At 45.2% G+C, this 17987-nt stretch overlaps 1 protein-coding gene across 1 annotated transcript; it reads right to left on the bottom strand.

Moving 5' to 3' along the window:
• Window positions 1–2255: 2255 nt before the first annotated feature.
• On the bottom strand, window positions 2256–15600 carry PLA2G1B (phospholipase A2 group IB). Its single transcript, XM_067701439.1, has 4 exons — window positions 15508–15600; window positions 7834–7993; window positions 7219–7346; window positions 2256–2460 (listed from the first exon to the last, which is right to left on the bottom strand). Exons 2-4 carry the CDS (start codon window positions 7938–7940, stop codon window positions 2336–2338), a joined length of 360 nt encoding a protein of 119 aa, XP_067557540.1. The 5' UTR covers window positions 7941–7993; window positions 15508–15600; the 3' UTR covers window positions 2256–2335.
• Window positions 15601–17987: the final 2387 nt, after the last annotated feature.

The following is a 17987-nucleotide window of genomic DNA, read 5'->3' as shown; positions in this document are numbered from 1 at the left end:
ATGCAAGGGGCCCGGGTTTGATCCCTGGCCCAGTACTAGATCCCGCATGCATGCCGCAGCTAAGAGCTTGCATGCCACAACTAAGACCCAACGCAACCAAAAAAAAGAAAAAGAAACTTATTTTTCTTCCATCTAAACAGGGGCTTGCAGTTGCCTTTCATAGAAGAAAGACGTTTATAACCTTTACAGTTCTTTGAAGGCTGAGGCCAGGTCTAACTTAATTGTGTATCCCTTGCAATCATACTGTAGCACAGTATGTATAGAAAGCCATTCTACCTAGGTTTGATGAATTTGCGTTTGACGATAGTCCCGTTCTTGCCTGCAAAAAGGTCCTGAGAGCTAATGACCAACACTTCATTCAGCAATTATTTATTGACTTCCGCATGTATCAAGGACAGTACCAGGCAGATAGGGATACAAAAGTGATGAAGACACCTCATTCTGCCTTCAGCAAATTCATGGTGTGATGGCACTTTTCCTCTAAATTATCCAGGTTTGGGTTCCAATATCCGCTATCCCATCTATGAGAGGGTGGCCTTTGACAAATCACTTGCCTTTTTGAGCCAGTTTGCTCATCTGTAAAATGGGGAGGTATATACTATAGAGCTGTTGTGAGGATGATGAGGTAATTGTGCAAAATGTTTGGCACACTCTGGAGCATAGAGCATAGCATATGTTATGTAGCATATGCCAGTTTGACAGAAAGAAAAAAAAAGTTTCAGAGAAGACTAAACTGAAGGCAGCTACTAACAATAAATCATTGTCTTCAGGCCAGTCCCAAATACATTGTGTCCTCAGCATTTTGTACTGTGTCTGGCCCAGAGAGAGTATTCAATAAATATTCATTGAATGGATGAATGAAATGAAGGAGAAACTGGGCCAAAAGACAAATCTGCACACACTCCTTTGCTGCCCACCATACACCCAGCAGCCTCCAGTGGTTTAAAACTGCTCAGTGATGGCTTCTCATAGTCCACATCACCCTTTCTCATCTCTTTGCTTTTCCAATTCAGTTCCCTCTGTGCCCCTCCCCACTCTTTCTGGTGAATTTCAGTGCCAGTGCAGTCATAAACCTTTGTAGAGAAACTTGGCCGAGTGACTTAGTGGTTAAGAACTCAGGCATTGCCAAGCAGACAGATCTGGTCAAATCCTGACTCTGCCATTTGTGTGATCTCAGGCAAGTGACTTCTCTGAGTTTTTAGTTCCTCATCCATAAAATGGGGGCAATAACATCGATCTCACAGAGCTGGTTTGAATGCTTACTGAGATGAGACACGGAAAGCCCTTAGCACAGTGATATGTGGTAGGTGCTCAAGATGTAGAAGTTGTTAATTATATTTCATGACTACAGTGTAAAAATCAGCTGTAGAGTGTGATGAAGGCTTTGAAGGGTTTAGAAAGGAGTTATAGGAAAAAATGTTTAACGCAGTTGGAAATGGAGGCAGAGAAATAAGGGGGTGATATTTGGCTCAAACTGAGGAGCCCACCACTTCAGGCAGGGCAGGGTCATGGTTAAGAGCGTGTGTTCTGTTGGACTTGCTGGGTTCAGATCCCTTCTTTGCTACTTACTAGATGAATCTTGGTGGGCAAGTGACCTGGCGTATTGAAGTTCAGCTTAGAAAAATAGGATTTGCTAATAGTGTCTAAATCTTACAGGGCTGGACTTCCCTGGTGGCGCAGTGGTTAAGAATCCACCTGCCAAGACAGGGGACACGGGTTCGAGCCCTGGTCCGGGAAGATCCCATATGCCTTGGAGCAGCTAAGCCCGTGTACCACAACTACTGAGTCTGTACCCTAGAGCCTGCGAGCCACAATTACTGAGCCCACGTGCCACAACTACTAAAGCCCGCATGCCTAGAGCCCACACTCTGCAACAAGAGAAGCCACCACAATGAGAGGCCCGCGCACTGCAACGTTGAGTAGCCCGTGCTCACTGCAACTAGAGAACGCCCGTGCGCAGCAATGAAGACCCAACACAGCCAAAAATAAATAAATAAATAAATAAATAAATAAATAAATAAATAAATAAATAATCTTATAGGGCTGTCCAGGAAATTTAGAGACACACAGTTCTGGCACAGAGTAAATTATCAGTGGTTGTTAATCATTATTAAAGTCTCATGGTACTTCCTAGAAATATGCCTCTAATTCAACTTCCAAGGCTAGAAGGAATGATGCTCACAAAGGACCAGGAAGTGATTTAGTCGTGTTCAGTAGATAGAGAATAAAAGAATCTGCAAATGGGAGGACTTTCAACAAGGTACTTTATTGGAGGGCATGGTGTAAGGTGAAAGCCATGGGGCAGGTAGGGAATCACAATTTCCTGGGACGATACTCAGCCCTTACAGTACTTCTTGGTGTCCAGGTTCTTGTGCTCCTTGTTGTACGGGACCTTTGAGAAGCAGATGGCAGCAGTGCGGTCACAGTTGCAGATGAAGGCCTCACAGTCATTGTTTTTGCCTGGAAAAGGGCAAGAACAGAGGACTGAGCCAAGGCAGTTCATGCTTCGTACAATCCAGGGGCAAGAAGAATTAACTGAAATGATCTGGTGGCCATTCCATTGGTGCAAATTTAGGGTTGACAGGTAAAGCAAATAAAAATACTGGAATTTCAGATCAACAATGAATGTAATATTTGGGACACAGACTAAAAAAATCATTTCTTGTCTATCTGAAAATCAAATTTAACTGGGCAGCCTGTTTTATCTGGTGATTCTAGGTGTGATAGCTGCTTTTTGGAAAGTTCTGTCTATTTCACACCTCTAAATGTACTCACTGCTTTTAAAACCCATATAACCACAGAACTCTGATAACATAGGCAAGCAATTGCAAACCATATGGAAAATACTATGACATATACTCAAGGCAGCAAAGTATTGTACATTTCAACAGTGAAGTTTCATAACCCAATTTCTCTAAAGTGCATATTTTAAAAACTACAGAATGTCCTTAAAATACAATATTATATAGACATTTAAAATAATTATGTCTGTATGTGGAAATGTTTCCATGATATTTTATTAAAGGGAAAGAATACATAGTATATGCCAAAAAAATTTGAAGGGCAATACATCTAACTGGTTATCTTGGGTATTAGGATTATAGGTGCCTTCTTCTTTCCATGACATACATTACTGTAGAATTTGAAATTACATTACTTTGACCTTGTTTACTTTTGTAACCAAAAGAAACAACAAAAATAACATTTAAAATACATTTCATGGAAATAAAAACCAAAATAAACAAATGGGACCTAATGAAACTTAAAAGCTTTTGCACAGCAAAGGAAACCATAAACAAGACAAAAAGACAACGCTCAGAATGGGAGAAAATATTTGCAAATGAAGCAACTGACAAAGGATTAATCTCCAAAATATACAAGCAGCACATGCAGCTCAATATCAAAAAAATAAACAACCCAATCCAAAAACGGGCAGAAGACCTAAATAGACATTTCTCCACAGAAGATATACAGATTGCCAACAAACACATGAAAGGATGCTCAACGTCACCAATCATTAGAGAAATGCAAATCAAAACTACAATGAGGTATCACCTCACACCAATCAGAATGCCCATCACCAAAAAATCTACAAAGAATAAATGCTGGAGAGGGTGTGGAGAAAGGGGGACACTCTTGCACTGTTGGTGGGAATGTAAATTGATACAGCCACTATGGAGAACAGTATGGAGGTTCCTTAAAAAACTAAAAATAGAACTACCATGTGACCCAGAAATCCCATTACTGGGGATATACCCTGAGAAAACCATAATTCAAAAAGAGACATGTACCACAATGTTCATTGCAGCACTATTTACAATAGCCAGGACATGGAAGCAACCTAAGTGTCCACCGACGGATGAATGGATAAAGAAGATGTGGCACATACATACAATGGAATATTAGCCATAAAAAGAAACGAAATTGAGTTATTTGTAGTGAGGTGGATGGACCTAGAGTCTGCCATACAGAGTGAAGTCACTCAGAAAGAGAAAAACAAATACCATATACTAACACATATATATAGAATCTTAAAAAAGAAAAAAAAAGGGTCCTGAAGAACCTAGGGGCAGGACAGGAATAAAGACGCAGATGTAGAGAATGGACTTGAGGACACGGGGAGGGGGAAGGGTAAGCTGGGACGAAGTGAGAGAGTGACATGGACATATATACAGCACCAAATGTAAAACAGAGAGCTAGTGGGAAGCAGCTGCAAAGCACAGGGAGATCAACTCAGTGCTCTGTGACCACCTAGAGGGGTTGGGATAGGGAGGGTAGGAGGGAGATGCAAGAGGGAGGGGATATGGGGATATATGTATACATATAGCTGATTCACTTTGTTATACAGCAGAAACTAACACAACATTGTAAAGCAATTACACCCCAATAAAGATGTTAAAAAAATGCAAAAAAATAAAATAAATTTCAGCTTTATTATCCATAATTTAATTATGTGTATCTGCTTACCTTCAATAATCTTATTAAGGTTTTGTTTCTCTCTGCTCCTTTCTCTTAAAAATCATGAATGTTTTCCTCACCCACTCCATTAAAGCATAAATTAGTGCTTAACGAGATTATGAAGTGTGCATAATGAAATAATTATTTAGTGAGTTATTGTTTTTTTCTTTTAATTTTTTTATTGAAGTATAGTTGATTTACAATGTTGTGTTAGCTTCAGGTGTACAGCAAAAGTGATTCAGTTATACATGTATATATTCTTTTTCAGATTATTTTCCGTTATAGGTTATTACAAGATATTGAATATAGTTCCCTGTGCTGTACAGTAGGTCCTTGTTGTCTATTTTATATATAATAGTGTGTATGTAGCAAGTTATTGTTAATCATGTGAATAAACATCTGCTGCAGGCTTCTTGACCTGCTTTTGGGGGGAGAAGGCAGTTGCAGTTAAAAATAATTATTTGCAAAAATATTTGCAAAATAATGTGTGTGTATATTTCTCCTGGGGAGAGTGTCTATAGCTTTTATCAACTTCGTAAAGGAGTCCAGAATCCATAGAAAGAAACTCTTGCTGATCAAGTTGCTGTGCAAAAATATGATTTCCCATATATTTGGCTTTCTGAAGTGGAGCACAACCTAAATCTCTGTTACCAGGAGACTGTGTAAGCAAATTAAGCTACTTTATGTAGTGATGAAAGAAGTAACAACGAAGACTATGAAACAGTATGGAAACATGGTCATAACATGGTGATAAGGGGGGCTTCCCTGGTGGCGCAGTGGTTGAGAGTCCGCGTGCCGATGCAGGGGACACGGGTTCGTGCCCCGGTGCGGGAAGATCCCACATGCCGTGGAGCGGCTGGGCCCATGAGCCATGGCCGCTGAGCCTGCGCGTCCGGAGACTGTGCTCCGCAACGGGAGAGGCCACAACAGGGAGAGGTCCGCATACCGCCAAAAAAAATAAACAACAACATGGTGATAAGGGAGAAAACGCAGAATGAAAGATTGTATCTAGACTGTGCATTCATCAAACATTTACATCCAGCAGGATGCCAAACTCTGCTCTAGATTCTGGGGATACAGCAATGAAGAAAACAGACAACCATCCCTGTCCCTGTGAATCCTACTTTCTATTGGAGAGATAGCAAATGAAGAAATAACATAAATGTATCAGCCATTCAGAAATTCTGTGGAGAAAATAAAGCAGAGAGAAAAACGATAATGCTGGAGAGATGGAGGGAATGTGTTTGCAATTTAAAAGAACACGTTGAGGGAATTCTCTGGCTGTCCAGTGGTTAGAACCCCGAGCTTCCATTGCAGGGGGCCTGGGTTCGAACCCTGGTCGGGCGTGGCACCCGGCCAAAAAACAAAAAATAAATAAAAGAACATGTTGAGGGAAGACCTCACTGAGAAAACAACATCTGAAGAAAGATCTAGAAAGAGGGAGTGACTCAATCAGATATCTGGTGGGGAGTGTTTCATGCAGAAGAAGCAAAGGACTTGTGATGGGCACATGCCTAGCCAAGTTAAAATGACATAAGCCTTATTCCAAAGATAAGGGTGAAAAGGAACACAGAGGCATGAAACCATTTATTTCTTAGGATGATGAGATGCCAGGTAATTTTTTTCTTGGCACTTGGGGAGTTGGATTATGGTTATTCCAGTGTTGTTGGTACGTTTTTTAAAAAGTGGGATGTATCTGTGAGTGCAAAATGAAGGGCAATGAAAATTCAGAATGCTGGTCTCACACGACAATACCCTACACCTCTCTGAATTGTCTGCTTTTCAGAACCGCCTTCATGAAGTGATACATTTCACCATGAGCGCTGCATAACTTAGTGGTTAAGACCAGAACCTTTAAAATCAGAAGCAACTGAGTTCAAATGCTGGCCCTACCTCTCATAAGTTGTGTGATTTGGGGCAAGTGACTATTCTTGAGCCTCAGCTTCCTAAACTGTAAAATGGGCTTAATAAAACCTATCTCATATACACACCTTGCCTAGTACCTGGCATGTGATGAAAACCTGATACGTGCTAATTCTTAGCTCTTTTTATGAAACAATGAAGCAGTATGGCATGGCAGTTAAAAGCAGAGGTTTTGGAGTCATATAGACCTATGTGCAAAAACCAAACACCGGGGCTCCCCTGATGGTGCAGTGGTTAAGAATCTGCCTGCCAATGCAGGGGACACGGGTTCGAGCCCTGGTCCAGGAAGATCCCACATGCCGCAGAGCAACTAAGCCCATGCGCCACAACTACTGAGCCTGCTCTCTAGAGCCCGGGAGCCACAATTACTGAGCCTATGTGACACAACTACTGAGCCCGCGCGGTACAACTACTGAAGCCTGCGTGCCTAGAGCCTGTGCTCTGCAACAAGAGAAGCCACTGCAATGAGAAGCCCATGCACCACAACGAAGAGTAGCGCCCACTTGCCGCAACTAGAGAAAGCCTGCGCACAGCAACGAAGACCCAATGCAGCCAAAGATAAATAAATAAATTTTAAAAAATTATGTAAAAAACAAAACAAAACACCACCATTTATGGGCTGTGTGCCTTTGGGCAATTAGCTCAGCCTTCTGAGCCTCAGTTTCCTCATCTGCAAAATGGGGATAATATATAGTACCTATCCCATAGGGTTGTTTCGAGGATTAAAGGAGACACTGCCCGGCACCAAGAAAATGATCAATCAGTGGTGACTATCATTACAATTATTTCTCCCCATGCCTACTGAGGGCCTTTGAGCCAAGAAGGGGGTAAACCTACTGTTGCAGGTGATCTCAGTGTTAGAACACGAGTATGAGTAGCTTTCAGTGTAGGGATTGTCCAAGAGGAATGTACAGCTGTCTAGTTTCTTGGCTTCTCTGTAGCAGTTGTCGTGTGTCTGGCAGCACCTGGAGAGGGGAGAGACAGAGCTGAGGCAGGAGCAGCGGTAGGGCAGCAGGTCTACCTGAACGTGCCCCCTCGGGAACAGGTGGGGATGTTTTAGCTGACCTGCTCTGAGAGGTACTGGTCCTTGAAAAATTAAGTCATTTTCTCAAGTTTACTGAAGGCGATTTTAAAATGGTTTCAGGAATACAGTACAAGCCTATATTCTGAAGATGCAGTGAGGGTTTCACCACTTCAGAAGATTGAACCCTTGCAGTGATGTTTTGTGTTGCAAAGTCCTGCCACTAGAGGGCAGCAGCACCCACTACTTTACATTCCCGACTTTCCGCTTTCCATCCCCGACAGAGGAGAGCATTGGATTCAGGCTTGTTTATATGAGGTGAACGTGTGTTATCTTCAGCAAATAGGCAAATCTCCTTTCTGTGCCTCGTGAGATCTTTGGCTTGTGCCCTCCCCCCATCCCAGGGATACTCTCCCGGCAGATCAACTCACGTGTCCAGTTCATCCACAGGGGTCCCTGATCCACCCAGGCCACAATAGCAGCCGTAGTCGTTGAAATCCAGCAAGGGGTCACTGCCGGGGATCGTGCACTTGATCATGCCGCGGAACTGCCATAACGCCCGGGGGCTGATGGCGCTCTGGGCAGCGCCCACTGCAGGAAGACACAGTCAGAGTTCGAATACGTCCTGGTTGGCTGCCGGCGCCCCAGGGACCCCACTGCCTGCTTGCTCTCTCAGACCCCGCGCCGTCCCCGTGACCCCGGCCAGCTGCCTACCCTGAAAAGAGCTGGATACAGGAACCTGGTAAAGTGAATAGGAATTTTCTTAACAGCTCACAAAACATAAAACTCACCATTTTAACCAAAGTATACAATTCAGTGGTTTTTAATATTCACAGAGTTGTGCAACCATCCCTACTAATTCCAGAACATTTTCATCACCCCCAAAAGAATACCCAGTACCCATTAACAATCGCTCCCCTTTCCCCCCTCCCTTCTGGCAACCACTAATCTGCTTTCAGTTTCTATGGATTTCCCTATGCTGAACGCTTTGTATAAATGGAATCATACAATATATGGCCTTTTGTGACTGGCTTCTTTCACTTCACATAACGATTTGAGGTTCATCCTTGTTATAACATGTATCAGTACTTCATTCCATTTTATGGCTGAATAATGTTCCACTGTATAGATAGACCACTTTTTTTTAGCTATTCATCACTTGATGGACGTTTGGGTTGTTTCTACTTTTTGGCTATTATGTTTATTTATTTTTGGCCACACCACGCAGCTTTTGGGATCTTAGCTCCCCAACCAGGGATTGAACCCGTGCCCCCAGCATTGCAAGCACGGAGTCTTAACCACTGGACCGCCAGAGAGGTCCTTGGCTATTATGAATAATGCTGCTATGAACATTTGTGTACTAGTTTTGGTGTGAACATATGATAGTTTAAAACTATCCCTGTTATTTATCCAGCAAATATTTATTGAGCACCTACTATGAGCTAGTCACTGTCCTGGGAGCTGGAGATACATCATCGAGCAAATTAAAAAATCTATAACCTCATTGAGTTTATGTCCTAGTTGGGGAGAAAAACAATAAGCAATAAAAGTAATAAATAAGGAAATCAGATATTATTTTAGAAGGTGGAAAAATTGGTGTAGGGCAGGGGAATCTAAACGGAGGGTTGGGTGGGGGAATGACAGGGTTGGGGGGGCAGGAATGTAAAGAACAGTGAGAGGCCTGTGTGGCCTCTGTTCTCAACAGGAAACAGGACAACCTCTTTTCTGCCCCGGGACCCACGCACCTCCTCTTCCCTCTGCCCGGCACACTGGTCAGCTCACTTTCCAAAAGGCTGGAACATCTTGGTTTAAACGCTACCTCTTCAAAGAGGCACTTTGACCACGCAAGCTCAGTGGCTCCTCTGCTACCATTTTTCTTCATGTTCTTTATAGTACCTCGAACAATCTGTATCCCTCTATCTAATGCCTCCCTCTCATAGGACCATAAACTCCTCAAGGACAGACCTCATGGATTTTATTCCCCAGGGCCTGACACAAAGGAAGCACTCAATAAATATATGAAGAGTTACATGAATGAAATCATCAATATGTGATTTTTTTTAAAGTAATTATTTATTTACTTATTTATTTGGCTTAGTTGTTCTGCAGCATGTGGGATCTTCCCGGACCAGAGCTCAAACCCATGTCCCCTGCATTGGCAGGCAGATTCTTAACCACTGCACCACCAGAGAAGTCCCAATATGTGAATTTTTTAAAGTGCCTGGCACATAGTACATACTCAATAATTATCTATTAAGTAAGTTTTCAAAGTCAGCCTCTAACTGAGTGTTTGCCCAAATCAAGCACAAGGCTTGGAACAGCCAACTTGGAAGCAGGATCTCTTTACCTCCTGTGTAGAGCCCTGCCTGTGAAATTTGGTGCCCTAAAGAGAAGATGGCGCTAAATGATTTGGGGATACTGTCCAATCGGCCATCAGTGTCATCTCTTTGCCCCATACCAGGCCCTTCCTGTGCTTGATCTGCTGTGGACACTGTAGCCGCGCCATGTGCTTAAGCTCCAGGGTGAAGGAAGGGCAGCAGCTTGTCGTTCTCCCCCAAGAGCAGCCTCCACGGTGGCAGCCCACAGAGGCTGTGTCCAGGAGCAGAGCCTGGAGCCTGCTCAGACGGGAGTGGCCTGGCTACCTTGGCCCATCTCCAGACACCCCCTTCTACTTCCCTCCACTTTCTTTCTCTCTGATCCAGCCAGCTCTGCTCTTTGCAGAGGCTAGACCCGCACAAAGCTACTGCTCCTGTGTGTGTGCGGGCGTGCGTGCTCCTCGGACGGGGAGCGTGGCTCGTTCATCTCTGAGTCCCCAGTCTCAACCCTGAGCCTGATGCCTTAGAGGCTGTAATACCATAGATGTTGAGTGAATGAATGAACAATGGCTGAATGGGGTGGGATTTGAATTCTAGGGAATTCTGATTCTATTAGTTCATTCAATAAATAGTGCAAACAGCACTATTCCTGCTCCCATGGAGCCCATGCTTAGGTGTGGGTGTGGGATAAAGAAAGAAATGAATCAACAACAGACACACTGCAGGCAAAGACAGGTGCTGAGAAGACCTAATACTGAGGCCATATGGTAGGGGGAAAGGAGAGGGGGCTCTCTTAGCTTGGATGGAAGGGGTAAGCCTTTCTGAGATGGGTCATCTGAGTTCAGACCTGAAGGTTGAAAGGGTGCCAGCTGCGGGGGGGATTTGAGGGGACCCCAGTATGGGACCTCTTAAGCCCCACGCTGAGCCCCACCTGAAAAAGACTCCAGGTCTGGTCAGCCTTGTGACCTGTGGCCCCCATTGCAGAGGAGACAGATCTCAGCTCAGGAAGGGGTGGAGCTGGGGGGACTCGCCTACCTGTGAGCAGAGCAGCCAACACGAGGAGTTTCATCCTGTTGTCAGTTGGTGCACAAGAGACTGATGTCATTATGGCCTCCCTTCTTATAGCTGCCCCACCGCCCCAAGATAAGACTGCAGTGTTTGCTTTGCTCCCTGTTGACTCTGGGTTGGCCTTGAGTCTGTCTGTTCCAGAAATAATCCTGAACAACAAGCAAGCCCTGGCAGCTGGGGGGCATTGGAAGTAGTGTACATATTTGTCATTAGTGCTTTTGAACGAAAGGGATTATTTCTGGAGGTGCACATCTTGGAATCTTGACCCTCACACCCACCCCTTTGCACTCAGCCCAGCTTCATCATTTGTGTGTGTGTGTATATATGGGGGGGGTGTGTGTGTGTGTGTGTGTGTGGCAAAGCTGTCAACCCCATTGAACAACTGGGAGAAGGGGGATGGGAAGGAAGTGACAGTTGCCTCCATGTCCTCTCACGTGCTTGAATCTGGGCTGTGGGTCTCGTTGAATGGTTCCCATCAATTATGCACTTTGCTGATGAGGAAACAGGTTCGGAAAGGTGAAGCAACTTGCCTCAGGTCACACAGCTAGCAAATGGCAAAGCAGGGGCTCAAACTTAGGTATGTCTGACTCTAAGGCACACACTTAATTTTTTCCCCACTACATCAATACCACTCCCCTCTCCCCATCCCCCACAGTGGGCTTGCAAGAAAACCCTGGGCTTTGGAATTCTAAAGGCTTGGATCTGACTTGTAGAATAAAAAGGGTTTTAGAATTGTCATATCAAAGGTCTAAATAACATTTTTAGATGAAATTCACATTGTAAGACTTTATTATTATTTATTTATATAGTTATTTATTATAATCTCAACCATTTTATTTTAAAATTTTATTTATTTATTTGGCCGCACGGCACGTGGGATCTTAGTTCTCCGACCAGGAATCGAACCCGTGTCCTCTGCAGTGGGAGCGCAGAGGGAGTCATAACCACAGGACTGCCAGGGAAGTCCTCCATTTTATTTTTAAAGTGAACAATTCAGTGGCATGTAGTACATTCACAGAGTTGTGCAACGACCATCTCTACCTAACTGTAGTAGATTTTCATTCTCCCCAAAGGAAACCCTGTCCTCATTAGCAGTCACCTTCCCCCAGCCCTCAGCAACCACTAATCTGCTTTCTGTCTCTATAGATTTACCTATTCTGGATATTTCACATAATATACAATATTTTATAATTGGTTTACTTGGTGCTCTCCCCTTTGGTTCTTATGTGATCTCTGCAACAACCCTGTGAGTTACGGAGACCCTATTGTTTTATTTTCATTTGTTTGTCTATTCATTTACTTATCTTTCTTGAGCAGAGAATTCCCTCATGCTCTCCTGCCACCTGCCCCCACCCTGCCACAGCCTCACCTATAGTTTCACCTGTTATTAATATCTTACATTAGTATGGTACTTTGTTATGATTATGTTATCAGAACCAATATTGATATATTATCATTATCAAAAATAATGATAATAAACTGAGGTCCATAGCTCATTCAGATTTCCTTAGTTTTTTTTAATATGAATTTATTTTATTTATTTTTACTTTTGGCTGTGTTGGGTCTTCCTTGCTGCGTGCGGGCTTTCTCTAGTTGCGGCGCGCGGGCTCCTCATTGCGGTGGCTTCTCTTGTTGCGGAGCACAGGCTCTAGGCGCGCAGGCTTCGATAGATGTGGCACGCAGGCTCAGTTGTTGGGGCTTGCAGGCTCTAGAGAGCAGGCTCAGTAGTTGTGGCGCATGGGCATAGTTGCTCCATGGCAATGTGGGATCTTCCCAGACCAGGGCTTGAACCCCTGTCCCCTGCATTGGCAGGCAGATTCTTAACCACTGCGCCACGAGGGAAGCCCAATTTCCTTAGTTTTTACCACATGTTCTGTTATGTTCCAGGATCCAATCCAAGATAGCACATTATATTAAGTTGTCTCTTTAGGCCCCTCTGGGCCATGGCAATTTCTCAGACTGCCTGCTGTTGAGGACCTGGGGAGTTTGGAGGGCTACTGGTCAGGTGTATCATAGGATGCCCCTCTATTGGAACTTGTCTGATGTTTTTCTCATGATAAGACTGGGGATTGGTTAATGGGTTTGGGGAAGGAAGATCACAGAGGTAAAGTGTCATTTTCATCCAATGGCTGTGTTAGGTTTGATCATCTCTTGTCTTGGGATGCATCTTGGGCACTTTCCAGATGAGGACACTTTCCAGATGAGAACTGCTAGATGAGGTTCAGCCTGGGGTGGAGCTGGAAATGGCCATGCCAAGACTTGAACGCACACCTGCCTCTTCCCACTGAGCCACTTCCCTTCGCCTTGGGTGAGGTTATGTTAGGTTATGTCGTGTGTGAGTCAGAGCAGAACCGGTAATTCTGACCCTGTGACCTCTGCTTACGCACGCACCCCACGATTCCAGCTCTCTGTACTTTTCCCTTGAGCATGCACTGGAGCCAAGAAAGAAGAAATCCATCTGGAAGGGCTTCCCTGTTTCATCCCAAATCCAGGAGCCCCAGGAAACGTCCTTCAGCTAATGCGGTAACACTGAAGCAACGTTTAGTAAGCAGATGGGGGAAACTAAGGCCCAGAAAGGGGAAGTGATTTATTTGCTTGGGCCTGACTCAGACCCTATTTGACCCAGGGTTCATGCTACCCCTCTCTTCATACTTGCTTTGTAGACATTCTACAACTGTCCAATATGGTAGCCATTAGCCACAAGTAGCTATTTAAATTCATTACTATCAAATAATATTGAAAATCAGTTTCTTGGTCCCACCAGCCACATTTCCAGTGTTCAATAGCTACATGTAGCCAGGGGCTGTTGTTTTGGAGAGTGCAAATATAGAATGTCTCCGTCATCACAGAAGGTTCTATTGGACAACGCTGCTCAGGATAGCATAGCACCTGTCCCAGTGCCGGCCCAGAGGTGTGGGGAGGAGGCCTGTGAGAGCTTCTGGAGAAAGAACAGGGTTAGCTTGGGACCCAACATCAGTCTGACAAATGGTTCTGCCTCTTCAGCCCCCAGAATGAGTGAAGGCTGCCCAAGGAAAGGGGAGGCATGGCCAGCAAAATGCTAAGTTCCCCTTATGTGGGGTTCTTTGGGGTGAGAACAAAACAGAGGAACAGGCACTGCTCCTGTTGGGGGTGGTCTGAGGAAGGAGGAGTAGCTGGTGCTACAAAGTCCTCTAAGGCTAATAGTATTAACTACCATTTACTGACCGCTAACTAGTCCAGGTCGCATGCTAAGAACCTGGCATAGACCTCTGAGGTAGGTCCAATGACAAACTCCAGTTTACAGAGATGATGGAGGCTCAGAGAGGTTAAGTGACTGCCCCAAGATCACACAGCAGGACCAAGATGTGAGTTGGATCTGCTGCTTATGATACCGCAATATCACCCCATGACAGGGAATTGTAGTAGCAGGTGGGAGTGCCAAAGGCCCCTGGAGCAGAAGGAGGTTTAGTCCTGCCTGCTTCCCTCCTTCTCTCCCCCTCCCCCAGCCAGCTAGAGGCCTTCCACAAGGGCAGGCTGGACAAATTCCCATGTGCGACTTATGCCCGGGCTTAGGCAAAGCACCTGGTGGGAGAGGGGTCAGGCCGCTACTGGAACCCTCTCCCCCTGGAAAGAGATGTGCTAAATGTTACAATCCAAACCTCTGCAGGAGACACAGAGGATTGGACCTGGCAGGTCACTGAGTAGCCCACCAGGCTGCTTGTACCGTGCTTGTACAGGCTGCTCTGTACCGTGACCCACTGCTGCCCCATGCACAGGTGTGTACAGTACATCTTCTCCCAGCCTGGGAAAAACACACTCTCCAGTGGAAAGAAGCTAAGTATAGCTTCTATGACTCCTTCAGGTGACAACGTACCCACACCCCAGCAAGGTCACACCTGCTCATCCCCTGGGACACGGCTCCTGCTTCCCCAAAGCAGCTACCAGCTACCATTTGCTGAGTGCGTCTATGTGCTCGGCCCTGTGCTAAGAGTGTCATGTTGTTTTTCAGCCTAACAACCATCTTCTGGCATAGTTATTGTTGTCATCATCTTCCCCTTTTTACAGATGATGAAACAGTTTCAGAGAGCTTAAGTAACTTACTCAAAGTCACACAGCTGGAAAGTGGTGGAGATAGGATTTGAACCGACATGTTCCTGACTCTTAGTCCGGCACTGAGCCCAGTATGTGGCTGTTGGGAGGTTCCCAGAAGGCTTTAGGTAACACTGGTCTGGGTTCAGTTTGGCTGGAGTCATCCTAAGGGGCTTATTCTCATCCCTCCTCTTATCACACCATCTCTGTCTCCAGTTGCATCTGAGCTCAGCTGAGAATATTTCTCAAACTGAGCACAACCACCGAGGAAACTGACCTTCTTCAGAGTCCAGGTCTTCAGAAACCCAGGAACTCTCCCCAATACTCCCTCTCCTCACCCCTTTCCCCATCCAGTCCCACCCCAAGTCCAGCTCTCAAGCCACACCCTTCTTCCAACTTCCAACACCCTGGTCCTTGCCCCAGCATCTCTTGCCCAGATGGTTGCAGCAGTCTCCTTAGTGTCTCTGTGCTCCCCTCCACAATCTCAAATCTGTTCCCTATTGTATAGGCTAATGACCTTTTCAAATGCAAACCTGATTACATCATGTCATCACTCTCCCACCCTGTTGGCTAAAACCCTTCACACCTTCCCAGCTGCTCTTATATGAGAAACAAAAGCAGCCTAGAGGCCCAGTCTGCTCTGCCCCTATCTACCTCCTGGCCTGTAGTGGGGTGGGATACCCTCTTCTCTAGACACAATGGACCTTCTCTCAGCTCCTTGATTGACGTTCTCATGCTTCCTCCCATTTCAAGGCTTTTGCCCCTGCTGGTCTCTCCTCCTGGTATGCTCCTCCACCCCCTCCCACCCCCAGCCTTGCCTAGTTAATTCTTACTCTTCTTTCAGATCTCAGCAGAACTTGACGCCCTGCTACAAACCCAAATGAAGTCATTGCCTTCAGGTGACTAATCGTTCTGTTTTTCTTCCAGGGATGGAAGGGTTCTTGGGATACAGCGCTTCCTGTTTTCAAACCAGAAAAGTCCCCAGCAAAGTAGGACAAGTTGGTCACCCTCTCAGTGCCTAAGAGTGACTTGTGCACAGTAGACACTAAGGGAACCGCAATGTGTGAACCGCAGCTGTCAGTCCCACTCGGGAGGGGGCGGCCATTGCTGAGCCCCAATTATGCATTTCCAGGCACCTGGGGCAGCCTGGGATTAATAGCAGCTACCGTTTACCAACCAGTTACTTTGTGCCTTGCCTGGTGTTGGATCCTGTCAGCCCTCCCCGTTTAATTAACAACCACCCGAGATACTCTTATGGTTCTCTTTTTAAATTTTTTGAAGTGAAATCCCCATAACATAAAAATAACCATTTAAAAGTGAGCAATTGGGACCTCCCTGGTGGTGCAGTGGTTAAGAATCCACCTGCCAACGCAGGGGACACAGGTTCAAGCCCTACTCCAGGAAGATACCACATGCCGCGGAGTAACTAAGCCGGTGCGCCACAACCACTGAGCCTGTGCTCTAGAGCCCGCGAGCCACACCTGTTGAAGCCCGCGTGCCTAGAGTCCCGTGCTCTGTAACAAGAGAAGCCACCGCAATGAGAAGCCCGCACACCGCAACGAAGAGTAGCCCCTGCTTGCCGCAACTAGAGAAAGCCCACGTGCAGCAACGAAGAGCCAACCCAGCCAAAAATAAATTAATTAATGGGCTTCCCTGGTGGCGCAGTGCTTGAGGGTCTGCCTGCCGATGCAGTGGGACATGGGTTCGTGCCCCGGTCTGGGAAAATCCCACATGCCGCGGAGCGGCTGGACGCGTGAGCCATGAGCCTGTGCTCCGCGGCGGGAGAGGCCATAACAGGGAGAAGCCCGCGTACCGCAAAAAAAATAAATAAGTAAAATAAATTAATTAATAATTTTTTTAAAAATGAGCCATTCAGTGGCTTTTAGCACATCCACAATGTCGTGCCACCACCACCTCTAGTTCCAAAATATTTCCATCACCCCAGAGGAAATCCCTTAACCATTAAGCATTTACTCCCCATTGCCTCCCTCCCTCCAGCCCCAACAAATCTGTTTTCTAACTCTGTGGCTCCTGGATATTTCATATAAATGGAATCTTATAATACGTGGCCTTCTATGTCTGGCTTATCATTCCCTTTAATAGATGAGGAAATTGAGGCTCAGAGAGGCAGAGGAAGCTCAGAGAAGAAGGGGAGGAGCCAGGTGTTGGAAACCCCACATCTAACCATTTGGCAATACCCACCTCCACCTGAGCTGCTTTTCCCACCTTACCCTCTTAGGATTCTCTGAGTTAAAGGCAAACCAGAGGAAGGGGTCCGCTGCTAAGCTTAAAAAAAAAAAGTGGTAAAATGTACATAACAAAATGTACCACTTTCTTACAGCCCCTCACCAATTTGCTACTTTTCAGTGTACAATCAGTGGCATTAATTATATTCACAATGTTGTGCACTACCTATTTATAAAACATTTTCATTATCCCAAACAGAAACTCTGTAACCACTAAGGAATAACTCCCTACTCCCATTCTGTCTCTATGAATTTGCCAGTTCTAGGTACCTCAAATGTGTGGAATCATACAGTATTTGTCCTTTTGTGTCTGGCTTCTTTCATTTAGCATAATTCTTCAAGGTTCATCCATGTTGTAGCACGTATCAGTACTTCATTCCTTTTTATGGCTGAATAATATTCCACTGTATGGAAAGACCATGTTTATCCATTTCATCTGTTGATGGATACTTGGATTGTTTTCCACCTTTTGGCTATTGTGAATAATGCTGCTATGAACATTGGTGTACAAGTTTCTGAGTCCCTGCTTTCAATTCCTTTGGGTGTATACCCAGGAGTGGAATTGTTGGATCGTAATTCAATGTTTAGCTTTTTGAAGAACCACCAAACTATCTTCCATAGTAGCTGTGCCATTTTACATTCCTACTAGCAAGGCACAGGGGTTCCAATTTCTCCACATCCTCACCAACATTTGTTATTTTCTGTTTTTTTGATGATGGCCATCCTAATGGGTGTGAAGTGGTATCTCATCATCGACACTAAGCTTTTGAGGCTGATGAAGGAGTTGGAGATGGGAGCTGGGTCGAGTGGAAGGTGGAGATTATTCCAGGAGGAAAATAGGAGAAGGGAAAAAGGGTATCGTTGGGGTACCTAGACCTGAACGCACAG

This window comes from Pseudorca crassidens, chromosome 12, assembly GCF_039906515.1.
Source record: "Pseudorca crassidens isolate mPseCra1 chromosome 12, mPseCra1.hap1, whole genome shotgun sequence".
Classification (NCBI taxonomy): domain Eukaryota; kingdom Metazoa; phylum Chordata; class Mammalia; order Artiodactyla; family Delphinidae; genus Pseudorca; species Pseudorca crassidens.
This window is presented reverse-complemented; position numbering and strand designations above follow the sequence as displayed.

What these genes read in the sequence shown, in the direction of transcription:
- PLA2G1B (XM_067701439.1), bottom strand. Translation starts at nt 7,940, where the DNA reads ATGATCAAGTGCACGATCCCCGGCAGTGACCCCTTGCTGGATTTCAAC. An exon ending in CCTGTGGATGAACTGGACAC is followed by an intron (nt 7,347 to 7,833) that starts GTGAGTTGATCT and finishes TCCCCTCTCCAG; the next exon opens with GTGCTGCCAGACACACGACA. An exon ending in CACTGAGATCACCTGCAACA is followed by an intron (nt 2,461 to 7,218) that starts GTAGGTTTACCC and finishes GCCCTTTTCCAG; the next exon opens with GCAAAAACAATGACTGTGAG.